The sequence below is a fragment of the Uloborus diversus genome, chromosome 5 (assembly GCF_026930045.1).
Source record: "Uloborus diversus isolate 005 chromosome 5, Udiv.v.3.1, whole genome shotgun sequence".
In the NCBI taxonomy this organism is placed as follows: Eukaryota; Metazoa; Arthropoda; class Arachnida; order Araneae; family Uloboridae; genus Uloborus; species Uloborus diversus.
In genome coordinates, this window is record NC_072735.1 from 3771405 (window position 1) to 3788015 (window position 16611).

Sequence of the window (16611 nt, forward strand, 5' to 3'; positions counted from 1 at the left end):
CAACAATTTGCCCATGAATTTAAACATCTCAGGCTCCGAAATGAAAATCAGTCACTCCTTTAAGACATTATTATTGTTTCTTTTCCCCTCACTATATCAAACAAACTGCAATAAAGCTACCGAATAAACTACTTCGCTGACAAAGCGAACCCTTCGGGAATAAAATAGCAGTCTTGTGGCAGTTTCAACAGTCCAGTGGGATCTGCAGGGAAGGCAGCTTTCAAGGGGGAAGCGAAAATCCACTCTGTAGTCTGCCCCCACTTCTTTGGCCCGCAATCGGGGGTGGGGAGTGAATAGGGTATGGCTACAGGGGGTGCAAAGTGGGATCAATTATAAGCCTCTAGAAGATTCCGAAACCTTAGGCGTTAAAGTTTTGACAGCATTTTGACAATTTGTCGACTCCACTTTAGCGGATATTGTGACAGCTGGGTGTTACCTGTCACCCGGTCTGAAGCCTTCTGGAAGGTAGATTTACGAAATTTGTTGATGTTTATTTTTCTGGAGGATATATTTTTATGAAACGATTTGCTCCTAAGCTTGTAATTCCCATCCGAGAATAATATCGTGTCTCGGCAAATTATAGAGTTTTTATCTTTGAAAGAGCATTTCCTATTAATTAAATTGCATTACGAGGGAAAGGAAACTCGTTTATCAAAGATTAGTTTTGGTTCTCGGCTGACAAATGTAGAAAAATAGTCTTTTAAGTGCATTTGAGATAAAATTAGTTGATTTAAAAATGTAATCAAATAAAAGTGACAGTATTTTATAAGTTTTGTGGAACTTTTGACGTGTATTAAAAACTTTATTTTCAAATTTTAAGAAACCGCAAGGTATACATAAAGAAATATGGAGTCATGGCCATTAATTGTGACTAGGTTAATGAAGCAGTTTTAACTCAGAATTAAACTTTGCTTTAAATGTTAAATTAAAAGGTCCCTCAATCAAACCAATGTGCGCAATTATACATAGTGGTAATTTCGTGGTTTCTTGTTCATTTTCCCCCTTGATGAAGCGTATCATTGAATTATTTAAAACGGAGCGCAATGTGTTTAAATTTATGTGACATTTGAAATTAAGTGCAACGTGTTTTGAAATGATTTTTTGTAGAAAGTATGTTATGCTTCTGTTTTAACTTAAATGGCGCTAAAGAAGAAAGTCATTTTACTTTAATTATTTTTTTTATCTTCTATTATCTGCATATCCCAGATAACACACGCAACGTTTAAACAGTTTGAAAACGCTTTATAATGGTTTTCACAACGTTAACAACCGTTTAGAACGTTTATCAAACGAAGTGTGCTACCTGGGAATTGAAACACAGAACATTTCGCAAACGTTTTATAATGGTTTTCAAATCATTAGCAATCATTTTGAAAACTTTATAAAAACGAAACGTGTTAACTGAAAATTGACATTACAATTTCTTCGTAAACTAAGATGGTTCTAAAACACTCCTAAAAACCAATGAGGTTTAAAATTAACAAATATAACATTTAGAATGTTCATAATTGTCCCCTCCAAATAACTGTTCTTAGCACATTATTTATTTACTCAATCGAAAGAACTGACTAAGAAGCGGAATGTGTTTCATAAGCGTTTTAAAAGGAGATTCAACGTTGTGACAACCATCTAGAAACGTTTATGCGTTACATAAGCTTCTTGGGCACTGCCAAGATTTAATTGAAAAATAAGGATGTTTTTTCTCGCCTATTTGTCAGTTTAAAAAATATTGTTTGCTTAAAAAATAAAAGAAATACAATTTTTTCTCCGGCGCCTTGAGATTAAAGCAGAGAAAAAACCTCATAAGGTAAAATTTAAAGATCTCGCAATTATGATAAACTGTGTGATATTTGTAGTAAGTTACCGCCCTAAGCCAGTAACTTACTACAAAATACCATACCATGCCTTGCCATCAATCTTATGAGTTGAGCCGCACCACTGCTGCGGTCACTCATCTGGTGTGCTAATTCCAAATTAGCTACCAGTTTGTTTGACTATCTTCGCTTCCTTAAGAGGATTTTCGCCACCAGCTCATGTGATTCCTATTCCGGGCTGATGAGTGCTAAAAAGCACGAAACTGCAGTCTTCGGATGGAATAACTGAGCTGGTGGTGTATTTTAAGTATGTGATATTTGCTTTAGCAATAAAAAATCATGTGATCATATGTATTTAAATACAACAAAGTATAAAGCGAAATTTAATCGCAATTTTAGTAGGAATGAATATTAACGATTATTAATTAAAATATTTACTCAAAAATTCTTTACTTGTCTTTTGTAGCCCGAAATGAGATTGTTATACCCCATTCATTTCTTCTTTGGCCACTATTTACCCAAAAGCGTGGAGAAGGGTAGGAAAGAAAGTCTCCCCAATTTGGAATTTTCATGTTAGTGAATTTCACCTATTACGCTAACGTGTATGTGTACACCAGAAACAATAAAATAAAATAAACGCTCTTTTCTCTAAAATATTATTTTTTACTTCCTTTTACAAACGAGCTGATGGCTACAAACATCACATGACTTCCTGTTACTCCAATTTAATGTCATTTCCCCGTTACTGGCAATTTTAATGTTATTCAATAGTTTACTCTCTAAATATCACCAACAGTGGCCAAATTAAAATCAGATTTAAAAAAAAATCGCCAAATTTGCCACCAAGTTAGCGAAAAAAACTTGACGACAAAAACACTGGCGATATATCGCCAAGTGTCCGACAAATTATACCACCACTTGAGTTTACATCGAAATTAACAACGATTTCCTCCCAAAAAGGGGCAAAAGACCCCCTTAGGAACATCCGAATGCAACCAAAAGATAAGGTACACAACTAGACCACACTAGGAGTCTACGTACCAAATTTCAACTTTCTAGGACATACCGTTTTTGAGTTATGCGAGATACATACACACATACACACATACATACGTACATACGGACGTAACGAGAGATTTCGCTGTAATTAACTCGGGAATTATCATTATGGATATTTCGCGTGTGTATACGTTTTTAGGCACTTATCCACGTGTGGTTGAGTCGAAAAAAAAAAAAAAAACCTCAATATTCATTCGGGGGTGAGTAAAATGGAAATTAAGCTCGATTTTTGAGTGAATTTTTTTTTGCGAATACAATACTTCCTTTTTTGTAATACGAAATATACATTTTGACGATCCCCGAGTTAATTACAACGAGTTTTGTTGTGACGTCTGTAAGTACGTATGTATGTGCGTATGTGTGTATATATGTCGCATAACTCGATTACGGAATGTCCTAGAAAGTTGAAATTTGGTAAGTAGACTCCTAGTGAGCTCTAGTTGTGCACCTTCCTTTTTGGTTGCATTCGGTTGCTCGAAAGGGGACACTAAGCAATATATCGCCAGTCTTTTGGTCGCCAAGTTTTCTCGCCAACTTGGCGACAAAGTTGGCGATTTTATTTATTTATTTATTTATTTATTTATTTTTAAATCTGGTTTCAATTTGGCCACTGTTGGTGATATTTAGAGAGTAAACTAATGAACCACATTAAAACTGCCAATAATGAGAAAATGACATTAAATTGGAGTAAAAAGAAGTCATGTGATGCACACATCAGCTCGTTTGATAATGTACTTAATGTCTTAACGTGTTTTTTTTGCTTCAAATGTATAATCAGCTAGTTTAATTAAGTTATCACGCCCTCCGGTGAAACAAATGCTATTTATGAATTCGAATTTCTAGTTTGCGGAAAGGAAGCATAATTGATGAATTTGAAATTGATACGATAAACAAATTGATGAATTGATTTGATGAACCAAGTGTTGGACATACTACGTTAAAATACAGTGTGATCAATATAAAAACGGTGCAAATATGTAACTGCTGCTTCGAGTACACATCAAACCAGGCTCACATCTTTTCCTACCCTGCCATCCAAAGGAAGCAACAGTAAATTACTAAAAATGCACCATCTTCGGTTTAATTTAGACCTTCCATGGACAAGCCGACAACGATAACAACCTTATAGAAAGTACAATGTAATATTTAAAGAAAAATTAACTCATATATTTTAAAAGAATTTAAATTTAAAGAAGAAGAAATTTTAAAAATAAAAATAACTAAATCGAAAAAAAAAAAAAAACGAAAAATTCACAAGGGAAAAAAAAAGGAAGCCTTGCTTGAAAATAAACAAATGTGTTAATTATGAAACTAATAAAGGATTTGTTAACAAGGACTATAACAAAGAAAAAAAAATGATGTATACATTTAAAAACAAAATATACACTAAATGTTAAAAAAAAAAGTGAAAAACTCATACTACGTACCTATTTAAAAGAAAAGTATGATGTAGAACTTAACTAAATGAAAATAATTCCTTAACTAAATTTGAGTTATTCATCTCCAATTCGGGAATAAATTATTTCTAAACTCAATTTAGATAAATGTTTGAAATAGAATTTATCTCTTAATAATTTACTTCGGATTTAAAGGGATATTAAAATATTTGATTAATTTGACGAAAATATAATATCTTAAAGTTATTCTCTTTTTTTTCAGTTTTCCTCCCCATTTCTGTTAGCTTAATAAAATCGAAAAAAAAAAAAAAAAAACATAAATATTCCCAGATTTTAATCAGATTTTTTCCACTGAATATTTCTTTTTTCTATTTTTGTTTCTTCTTTTATAAAAGCACTCAAGTTAAAAATGCTTTAGTGCATTATTTAGGATTGTTGACAGAGAAAATCCTTATTATTCCTAATTAACAGTAATGCGAAAGAGTGGTTTCAAGGAAAAAATTAAAATCTGAAGTGTAGTTGAAGAACCCAATTACCAAACCTCCTTCAGTAGCAGCCTTGTTAATTTGAAGCATGGACTACTACGGAGCTCTGATTAGATGTCTCCAAAAAGTTCCCGTTTGGTTTACAAAAGCCGTGCGTGCATTGAAGAACAAATGCCTAGTTTGAAAGAGTTCCTAATCTTGAATTCCGAATTGGGATACGAATAGAGTGCTCAATGCGAAAGTAAAACACGAAGAAAGAAAAAAATAAAAAAATAAAAGAAAAAGAAATGCTAAGAAAATTTAATTTCTTTTTTTCCTCTTCCTCTTCGAAGCGAAAATTGTAAATTGTAATTTACATTAAAAAAATGACTATGAAATATTTTTCTGTAGGGGTACTTCTAGCAAATGTATAATAATAATAATACCAAAATAATAATAATAATAATAATAATAAATAAATAACAATAATAATGATAATGGGTTCATTTTTCATGATTATTACTTCCTTTTACAAAAAAGGAAGCATTGTATTCGCGAAAAAAATTTCACTCAAAAATTGGCCTTAAATTCCATTTTCCACCCCCCAAATGAATGTTGAGTTTTTTTTTCGACCCGACCACACGTACATATGTATCTAAGAACGTATAGACGCCCGAAATATCCATTTAGAAGTTTCCCGAGTTAAATACAACGAGTTTTCTCGTGACGTCTGTATGTATGTGCGTATGTGTGTATGTAAGTCGCATAACTCAAGAACGGTGTTTCCTAGAAAATTGAAATTTGGTATGTAGACTCCTAGTGGGGTCTAGTTGTGCACCTCCTTTTTTGATTGCATTCGGGTGCTTCTAAAGGGGGCTTTTTCCCCTTTTTGGGGGGAAATCCTTGCTAATTTCGATGCAAACTCAAGTGGTGTTATAATTTGGCGGACACTTGGCAATATAGGCCAGCCTTTTGTTCACCAAGTTTTGTCGCCAACTTGGCAACAAATTTGGCAATTTTTTGAAATATATATATATATTTAAAATCTGGTTTCAATGTGGCCATTGTTGGTGATATTTAGAGAGTTAGAGAGAGAATCACATTAAAATTGCAATAATAGGGAAATAACATTAAATTGGTGTAAAATTAAGTCATGTGATGCCATCAGCTCGTTTTTTTTTTTTTTTATTTTTATGATGAAGTATAAATGATGATATTGCGTAAGTTCAAGTTGTCATGTATAAAACGTTACTTGCTGAAACACAAGCTAAATGAGCAAAGAAATGCTTTAAAAATTATTATTTCCACCTTGATCCCCACTGCGATATAGTATTATAAAAAACAAAGACAAATAGAAAGTAAATATTACTAGTATATAAATGTGTATATAATCTTCTGTCGGAGAAGCCACGATACTTGTGACTAAGGCAATAATTCCGTGTTCTAATTGATTTAGAAGCATCGACAAAAAATGTTCCATGCTGAAAAATTAGGACTTAAATGTTCTAAAAGTGTAAAATATGAATTATTTCCTTATCCATGCAATAATTTATAGCAACCTCGCAGTTTTAAAAATTCGGTAGTACCGATCTCGTACCCAGATTCGTGGTTTTTCAGTGAAATTAAGCTAATTTCTTCTAATTTCGCGCTTAAGTAAACATGTTTTGATGTAATAAAGTATTTGTTGCTTTAAAGAAATTAAAATTGTAATTTTTATTTTATTTCTTTCAGTGTTGTTGTTTTTATTTTGTTGGAAAAAAAACTGTAAGAGTGTTTCATAAAATATGCAACTTTAAAAAAGTTATAATAGATCAGTTCCATATTATCTTTACTAATAATAAAGCTGCAAAACTCTCTGTCCGGATCTCGGTCTGTCAGGATCTCTGTGACGCGCATAGCGCCTACACCGTTCGGCCCGATTTTCATGAAATTTGGCACAAAGTTAAATTGTAGCATGGGGGTGTGCACCTCGAAGCGATTTTTCGGAAATTTGATGATGTTCTTTTTCTATTCCAATTTTAAGAACAAAATTATCATAAGATGGACAAGTAAATTACGAAATTATCATAACGTGGAACCGTAACATGGGCACAAGCCAATTGGTGAGATACGAAATTATCATAACGTGGAACCGTAACATGGATACAAGCTAATTGGCGAGAAAATTCACCACACATTATTTGTAAATATACAGACGAACCAAAACACCTTTTAATTTTTCTATTACGGGCAAAACCGTGCGGGTACTACTAGTTATGCATATCTTTGAAATTTACGTTCAATAATAGCCTCCGATTTAACCCGCTCGTAGATGTCTGGTGTGACGCCAGTAACGTAGTGCATGAATTATACCTTCAGTTGTTGAATGGTATTTGGTTTGTTAGCGTACACTTGAGAATTTATTTTATTTTATCCAATGATACCTTCGTTCCAGCCATTTCTAGCTTAAACGGTGAAGGGTACCATGGTGGTTGAGGGGGAGGGGAAGAAACTGAAGGGAAAACTTGAAATACATATACCTAAGTATACACACACACACACACATATATATATATATATATATATATATATATATATATATATATATATGTATGTATATATACACATAGATAAAGCTACATATCTATAAGGGGGAAAAGGCTTGAAAAAGTTAGTAGGCTGGAAGTGCTATATTGGGGCCGAGTTACTAGGAATTAATGAGTGAGAATGCTGTTACATACATATCCTCGTTTAAAATAAAAATTAACAGAAAAGTAAATGTGCAAAAATACTTATAGTGGAATGACTCTTGGTTAAAAGGTTGTATACATCCAAGTCGAAATGCCTGGTAACGGCCCACTGTAAACATCCACAATAACAACATTTTTCAAAAAAGGGAAAGAAACGGTTTAGTGAATCCTAATACGCGTATCTGTTTCTTCCACCGATGTTTACAGAAGAGGATCAGAAGAAGAGCCAAAAAAATCGGCTGTCATTTTGGAAATTAAGTATGTACACTTGAGACTTCACATAACCCCATAAAAAAGGCACGGGGGTAAAGATGACGCATTTGGCAAGGCAGGTCACTCCTGGTCACCTCTTGCATTGAAATATCACGCCCCTTTAATCTGTTTGTGATAATGTCGACTACTTCACGTGTTAAAATGAAATTGAATTGACTCAAATGGTCCATTCGTGTGTCGAGTGAACGCCAGGCAATGTCTGGATGCGTTGAATTAGATAAAACGTTGATTTAACTCATCGGGAGGAGAATGTTAGCGAAGCATGTGCTTGGTGGGCCTGATGAGTTGACTGCCATGGTAAGGAAGCCAAGTGATTCCTTCAATTTTGTACCTGGTTATGCTTTCCAAAAGCTGCCCTTTCGATAGTTGATTTAACTGAGTTGCCTCGTGTTAAAGAAGCTTTAGACGGGAAGGCCGTAACCAGCTCATTAGCATGTAACGAAGACGTTCTTCATTTGATTGTAACTGCAACAACACAACAAATGAAACGAGCTGATGTGTGCATCACATGACTTCCTTTTACTCCAATTTAATGTCATTTTCTCATTATTGACAGTTTTAATGTGATTCAATAGTTTACTCTCTAAATATTACCAGCAGTGACCAACTTGAAACCAGATTTAAAAAAAAATAAAATCGCCAAATTTGTCGCCAAGTTGGCGACAAAACTTGACGACCAAAAGGACTGGCGATATATTGCCAAGTGTCCGCCAAATTATATCACCACTTGAGTTTACATCGAAATTAACAACGATTTCCTCCTATAAGGGGGCAAAAGACCCCCTTAGGAACATCCGAATGCAACCAAAAGAACAGGTGCACAACTAGACCGCACTAGGAGTCTACGTGCCAAATTTCAACTTTCTAGGACATACCGTTTTTGAGTTATGCGAGATACATACGCACATACATAAGTATATAGGGACGTCACGAGAAAATTCGTTGTAATTAACTCGGGAGTCGTCAAAATGGATATTTCGGGTGTCTGTACGTTCCTAGGCATATATCCACGTGTGATTCTGTCGAAAAAAATACTGAACATTTATTCGGGGGTAAGAAAAATGGAAATTAAGGCCAATTTTTGGGTGAAAATTTTTTCGCGAATACAATACTTCCTTTTTTCTAAAAGGAAGTAAAAAGAAAGAAAACAACAACTGCTAATCCAACCGGAGTGTAGTAAATACTGAAAATTATAACAACATGGGTGTCAAAAAGTCATCTTAAAAGTAACTACATTAGATTCAAAGGTTGCTTACTTAATGGGACACCTGCTATGTATTCGCTTCTTGAATTTCTTATCAATTAACATGTACACTTTAAAAACGGGACACATGTATATTACGATATGCATTTTTAAAGCTATACACAGATAATACATACATCATATTATTAATAAGTATTTATTATTGCATAACTGCAAATGATTGCAGCTATTTCTGATCAGGTAAGATGTAACCATAGTGAAGAAGTTCGTTCATCATTATTATTGGCTCAAAGGGTTTCCTTCCAAATGTGGAAGTAGCCTAATAAGTTTTCAAACTTTTCTTCTGTTTGCAATGCCTCAAAATCCCGATTTTGAAACATCGAATACAACTTCAATTGATATCTCCAAGGCAACATTTTCCCTGCTCAACTTTTGAATTACCTTTGCTTTTAGAAATGATAAAATGTTTTGATCCGAGATATTAATCATTGATTCAATCGTCCCTTGAGATTGAAGTTTACATGTTAGATGACTGGAAAAATCGGCTTAAACATGCTTTCAAAAGTTAAGATACACTATGTATTTCTGATCTTGCTTCTCTGAAGTCGTTCTCGATAATATTAGTAAGACATGTTTTTAAATAGGATGAGATGTAATACGACAGATTAAAAATTGAGCGTACACTTTTTGCTTGCAATTTTCATAAAAAGAAATTTAAAAAAAATCCTTTAATTCCCTTAAGTTACTATGTTGATTAACCTTAAACTTTGAAGCACTGCTATTATTATGTTGTATAAAATGTGCTTACTTTGTTCTTGTTTGATATAGGAAAGTAAGTAGCGCACTTTTGTGTATAGAGCAATGCTGAAATTTAGACAGATGTTACGCAACAACATACTTAAATTTGAAACTGTTTAAAAAAGCTTTAACCCTTAAACTTGCACCCCCATGAGCCAATGCTACCCATAAATTAATAAAAGACTTTTTCTTTTTACTTTTTAAAAATTTTATTATATTTTTTTATTTATTGTAAGCGGGCTAATCGCATTGTATGTTAACTTGTTTAACAGTACCATTCCCTGAGAGACTGCTTAGTTTCCTATGTCTAAACTATTTGGGATTTCAGTAAATTACCGCCCATTAGCCAGGGCTAAAGCAGAAATAGTCCTCGGTTGGAAATGACTGAGCTGGCGGTGTATTTCATGTATTTTGGATTTATTTCAAGTCTGAAAATTCAAACTTTTTTTCTCAAAACTATCACGCGTTTCTGGCTTACTAGCATCTTTTTCATTAAGAACTTAACTTACTCTAATTGGCCCTTCTAGCGCTTTTTTTTTTTTTTTTTTGAGCGATTGATTTGGTGTGCCACAGTTTGGAGACTTTTTCGCAATTTTTGGCAACGTATGGTCAAAAAAATATATGTTCTTTGTGTGGAGAACCGCTTGGTTTAACCCTTAAACTCAATTCAAACAAAGGCCAATTAAATGGCTACCAAGCAGATCAGCAGGATTAGGTCAAAATTTGACTCCAGTGTTGTTGAACCTATTATAGGACGCGTTAACAGTAGTGGTGGCGTTAGGTTGACGGGTTGTAAATGGAAATGTAAACATACTTGTAGTGGGAATGGTCAATTATATTGAAACAGAAACTTAACGGCACGTTTTTATTGTAAGCTTTTTCAATCCGAGTACAAGGGAATAATTTTCTAAACTGTATATGATAAACTGATTTTGAATGCAAAAGTTACATGCATTTGAATTATTTAGTTTGGTTTTCAGAGTTTCGCTTGCGCAATTAACAAATTAATGTCAGTTTGCCCCTTTCATATGTGTCCCAAGGTGACAAAAACAGGCAATGGCTGTATGTAAAGAACAACGTCTTGGAGACGTTAACCTTCAATGGCACTTTAAAATACTGGGGCCTCGGGGACAATAAACCATGAAAAACATACCTCAGACGTCATTTGTTTTCAAGGAATTCCCGTTCCTAAATAAGTATCAGAGTTGTAAGTGCTTATTAGTCGGTTAAGGAATTAATAAAAAATAATCTTTTCATTTTTTACGTAAGCATTTTGAAATGCTCACATGGTTTACCTTAAGTTGTTTGTTTTACAAATTTATCCTTTTTTTTTCTGGTTCTTGTAAAACATATCCATCCTTGAACCGAAGCATAAACACAGTATCGGTTATATACTTCATATAAGTTACTTAACCGATATCATGTTTCATTAAAAAACAAAAATGTATGTTGCTTTGCCGTTTTTGTTTTAAATCTAATGGTGTGTATTAAAACTTGTATTTTTTTTCTTTGACATTTAATAAGATTTGTATTGCATTTTCTCATTAAAAATATTTTTATTCCAGTGTCTTCTACACAAGACAGAAGGGGACCAGTTTTTACGTATGAACCTCCAAATAAAGTGGAATTCTCAAACGCAACTGGAACAGTAATTCCCTGTTCGGCTGAAGGAATTCCTTCCCCAGCCATTCGATGGGCTCATGCCTTAGACGGCAGCTTCATAACAGACGTTCCTGGCCTAAGGCATACTAGGCCTGATGGCTCCCTAGTCTTTCCACCATTTAGAGCAGAAGATCATAGACATGATGTACATAATACGGTCTACAAGTGTATAGCGAGCAATTCAGTCGGATCTATTGGTAGCAGAGATGTCAGCGTAAAAGGAGGTAAGTAATACTTTTACCATACAATTTAAAAACTTAATATTTCTTTGTTTTCGAACAGATATCATTAGTTACTGTCACACTAAATATAATGCATAATCAAAACAAATATATATATATATATGTATATATATATATATATATATATATATATATATATATATATATATATACATATATATATATATATATATATATATATACCAGTTCTGCCCTTTTTCTTTCTCTCTTATTGCAATTCTGGCATGTTAACTGTTGGTTTTTCTTTTAAGTTTTTATTAGTACCAGTTTTCAGTAATGAGCGTTTTTTTTTAAATTGATTTTTCATACAATTTAAAAACTTAATATTTCTTTGTTTCCGAACAGAAAAATCAATTTAAAAAATAACGCTCATTTGTGAAAACTGGTACTAAAAAAACATAAAAGAAAAACCAACAGTTAACATGCCAGAATTGCAGTAAGAGAGAGAGAGAGAGGAAAAAGACAGAACTGGTATTTTTCGACAGCAATACTTACGCAATTTTAATTTCGTGAAGAAAAACAAAAGTTTTACAAATGCAATGCAAAGACTTCTTAGCAGTCGTTACACTCATAATCGTCAAACCTCAGATTTTACATGATATACATAATTTAATACTTTACGGTCAAATTAAAAATGAAGTGCAGAAATATAGTCCTATGCATCATAGTTGAAATAAACAAACAAGACATTTTTTTTACACTCTCTAAACTGACATTAACCAAGTTAGCAATCATAAGATGATGTGAAATTACTATTTTTAAAATTCTAACTGCAAAATACTGTTTTCCTTTCATTTTCCACAAAACTATTTAGCTAATGTTTTTTTCTTTTTTTTTCAAAATCAACAGAAATATTCGGCAAGGTCAAAACCGATGACTAGAAGATAAGTCTAACTAATATATTTTTCAAAGCATATTAATATTCAATTTCATATTTCCTATGATATTTTCTTTAATTTTTGATACTCCGGCAATTATTTTGTGTTTTGTTTAAAAATAAATCATTAAATAACAGTTTCATTTTTAGAACATTTAGAAATGCTTCTATTTTTATGCAAAAAATCATCAGAAACATTGCAATGTTATCCAAATAGACATTCTGATTCATATCAATCCGAAATCTCTTTCAATACTAGTAGCCATGTTTAAAATCATTTCCATTTCTAAATTCAGACTTTCGTGCAATATTTGCTTTAATCTTAGTCGCCACGGAAACCATTATTTGAACAATAATCTTGGGAATGTCTTTGTAATGTTCAGTGCCCTGTGAATTCTTACAGGATGATCAATACGATTCATTTGGAATACAACAGGGATATTCAATTTTCCCCTGCGTAATGTCAGCTAATAGAATTAGAGAAATGTCAGTTCCTTCTCCCAGTACTACTTAATCAGATTTTCTGGGAGTGAGCTTACCATTACTGAAGTTGGAAATCAAATATTAGCCGGGATTCTTCTTGGGAGAACATTAATTATATCCATGATTGTTGCGCATAGTTAAGAAATCAAATTAAACACGAATAAACTTTTTTTAAAGGCGTTGCTTTATCTCTTGGGGTAATTCGTTTATGTATTTTAAACGTGAAATAAAGAAAATTGGTTTTACAAACTGGCAGCACAATAGATGTTGATTTACTTCTTTTTGTAAAGATTGAACATCCAGTATATAACTAAAACAAGTACAAAAGATGATTTTTTCCTCTCTTCTTCTTCTTCTTTTATTATTATTATTATTATTATTACAATTTCTATAACAATTACTATTGTTATTATTATAACTATTATTATTATTAGTAGTAGTAGTATTACTATTATTATTATTATATTATTACTATTATCATTATTATTATTATTATTATTATTATTTTACTATTATTATTATTATTATTACTATTATTATTATTATTATTATTATTATTATTATTACTATTGTTATTATTATTATTAGTTTTGAAATTTTATGCCAGGGAATTATTGAAAAGAGGTTAAATATCTCCTAAAATGTAAAAATATGTTCAAATTCTAGACAAACTAAGGTATTTTAACAGGACATTATGCTTTCGTCAATTTATAAAACGATTTGCAAGAACGTGTTTCACTGTATCGCAGTTGCATGAGTGGAACCGATGATTTTGTTAGAAGGATTAATTATGCTTCTGAGTCATTTCATGTATGCAAACTCAGAAGCTGTTACATCACATTAATCGCTTTAACAGTGGAGAAGAAATGAAAAAAAATGGATACTTTTAAAAAATGGGAGGAATTTAGATCTTCTAAACTTTAAATAAAAAAAGAAATGGTTTATGAACAATTAATACCAAGTATTTCTCGATATTACTATACTGCAAAAATGTAAAGAAGGTGAAAAATGTAAAAAATTGTACTCTTAATTATACAATGTACACTGAAGTACTTGTAGAAAAAAAGAAAGTCATCCTCAGTGTCTAGGAGCAACATTTTAACAAAACTATGTTGAAATTAACGTATATTTTGAAAACATAAAATTAAAAAATTACCACTAAGTATTTGATAAAAAATGAGTAATATTAAAAATTATAATATTGCAAATGCAAAAAAAAAAAAGAAAAAAAAAGAAAAAAAAAGAAGAAAAAAAAAAGTCTACGCTGTAGCGCCTGTTTTTGAAACAAGTATATCAGATTAATTTTAATGACGGAAAATATTTTGATCGATTTTAAGATAATCACATTGAATAAAATCCAAGAAATCCAAAATATTTTTAAAAACTAAAGTGTTTAAAAATCGGTTTAATAACTTAAATACTCTTTGAATATCGTTATCAAATTTGTAAGTAGTTAGCTACGTTACAAAGGTGGTTTTAAACATTAACGACTTAGTAATGGTAAACAATTTCAATACTTAAAACATTTTCAAAATAAATTTTAAATCATATAATCCTTCTAAAAATACCTTAAACGAAATGTGATGCAGAAGAATCATTTACTCTGATTATTAAGATTCAAACAGGAATGTTGGCTCTCAAAGAGAAGTAAAAAATATTTAATTGAAAAACATGTTCTTAAAGCGGAATAGATGGGCGTTGGTGCTTAATTTGAGTATTTTATTAAGTGGGCGTATTACCGTTTATAACCCGAGTAAAAATTGAAAAAAGATCACAGTGCCATTAAGAATGCATTGGCAAAGAACTTAAAATCCAACAGACCATTCAGGAGATAAAAGAAATAAGAAAATGGGATTCCCTTCGTCTTATAATGGTACTGAAAATGTAATTGCAGACAGACGTAAATGCTCTTCGGGGTATTCGGGATAGAAGTGTAATTAAGACAGGAGGGGGACTGTGTGTCCTACACTTTGAATCTTTTAATCGATACCCTAAGCTGCTTTGCGCCCCAAGTAGGATTGATGGATAGAATAATAAGCTTAGTCAATGGAAAAGAGTTCCGCATTTTTGTTTGCTTTTGCTCCGGAGAGTGATTTTAAGTTCTGCAATCAAGGCAACATTAGGAATGAAGAATAATGGATAAGTGAATGATTATTACTTGAAGGAGAAGTTCACTCCAGATTAAGTCATATGGCAGAAAAAGTTTAATATTTGTGGTGACAATTCAGATTTCGAACTATTTTGCCAAGTTGCAATTCTGTCAATGAGAAAATGAGGGTTAGTTGGAGAAACAAAAACAAATTGTAATACAACACCTCTAGTGATTTCTCTACGACAGTCGTGTCCAATCTGTTTCTACCTGATGGTTTTGCACGTCATATTTAAATAATTGTCAAGTGCCAAAATACATACATAGTTTTTCCAGATAATTAAAATTTTTCTTATACCATGAGAAAATATGGAAAAGGAGATAATCAAAACCCAATAACTGTTGTTATCTTTATTAAACTCATTTTAATAAACTTATCTATTTGCCAGAAACCAATTTCTGAATATTTGACTTTAAATTTGTAACATTGTCATTCATCGTGCTTTTCGATTTGTTACATTTAACATTCAACGGGCAATACAAATCAGCTTCGTAGGCCAGATCTGACCCGCAGGTCGTAGGTTGAGCACCATTGCTCTAAAACTCTATTGGTGATTGATGACTAGGTAACAAATAACATATAGTCGGAAATCCGCGTGTTCCGAAGCAACTGTGCAGCCGTAATCTTTATTTGAGGATAACACTGGAAAAGGTCATATACCAAAATTGAAGGATAATGCATTTTCTTTTCCAGCAGGTCTGCAAATGTAAAGTACCTTGTTTCAAATTTTAATTCCGAATTTTATTTTACATGCTATTGACGGTTCTACCAGTGAGGCAATGTAGATGTTTCTATTTACTCTATTCATAGATGTCCATACTTACTTAAGGGGGTCCGGGACACAAAACTCGTCAAATTTTGCAATTTTTTTTTTATCATTTGAAAAATTACTCCGTTTTCTTCTGCTTAAAAGGACGTTTGAATATTGTTTCTATCTTAATTAGAACGAAAGATACAATTATTTTTGTTGCATGCACCTATGTAATGTATATTTAACTTTAAAACTTTAAACGCGTTTTTCCCCATGATGCAATTTTCCTCGATTTCTTGCATTCAAACTCTTAAAAGTCAGGAAGCGATAAAGATAAAGTAATAAAATTTGGAGCATATCTTTTTCAAACAGTTTACTTTAACTTTTATTCGGCTAATTAAAAAAAAAAAAAAGTTTGCTGAAAAAAATATGATTTAAAAAAAAAAGTATCTTCGAATTTTTCGTAATTTTTCTTCAATTATTTTTTATTTTTTATTAAATCAATACTTTTAAAATCGCCGAATAAAAATTAAAGTTTAGATATTTGCATAATTTTTTTGAAAAAAAAAATTGAAAATGGACCAAGAATATTTTGAGTTATAGCAATTTAAATCAAACCCATTTTTTGTTAAAAAAACAAATTAAATTGAAATATATATATATATATTTTTAACATTTATGTTATGATTTTCCTTATTAAATAGATGG

The 16611-nt window shown here is 31.9% G+C and overlaps 1 protein-coding gene across 1 annotated transcript in view; it reads left to right on the plus strand.

The window, feature by feature from the left end:
* LOC129222414 (cell adhesion molecule Dscam2-like) overlaps positions 1-16611 on the plus strand; it is a 395853-nt gene that overhangs the window by 94464 nt on the left and 284778 nt on the right. The window contains exon 2 of the mRNA XM_054856925.1: positions 11304-11624. Within this exon, the coding sequence (XP_054712900.1) occupies positions 11304-11624 (321 nt within the window). The remainder of the gene's footprint in view (positions 1-11303; positions 11625-16611) is intronic.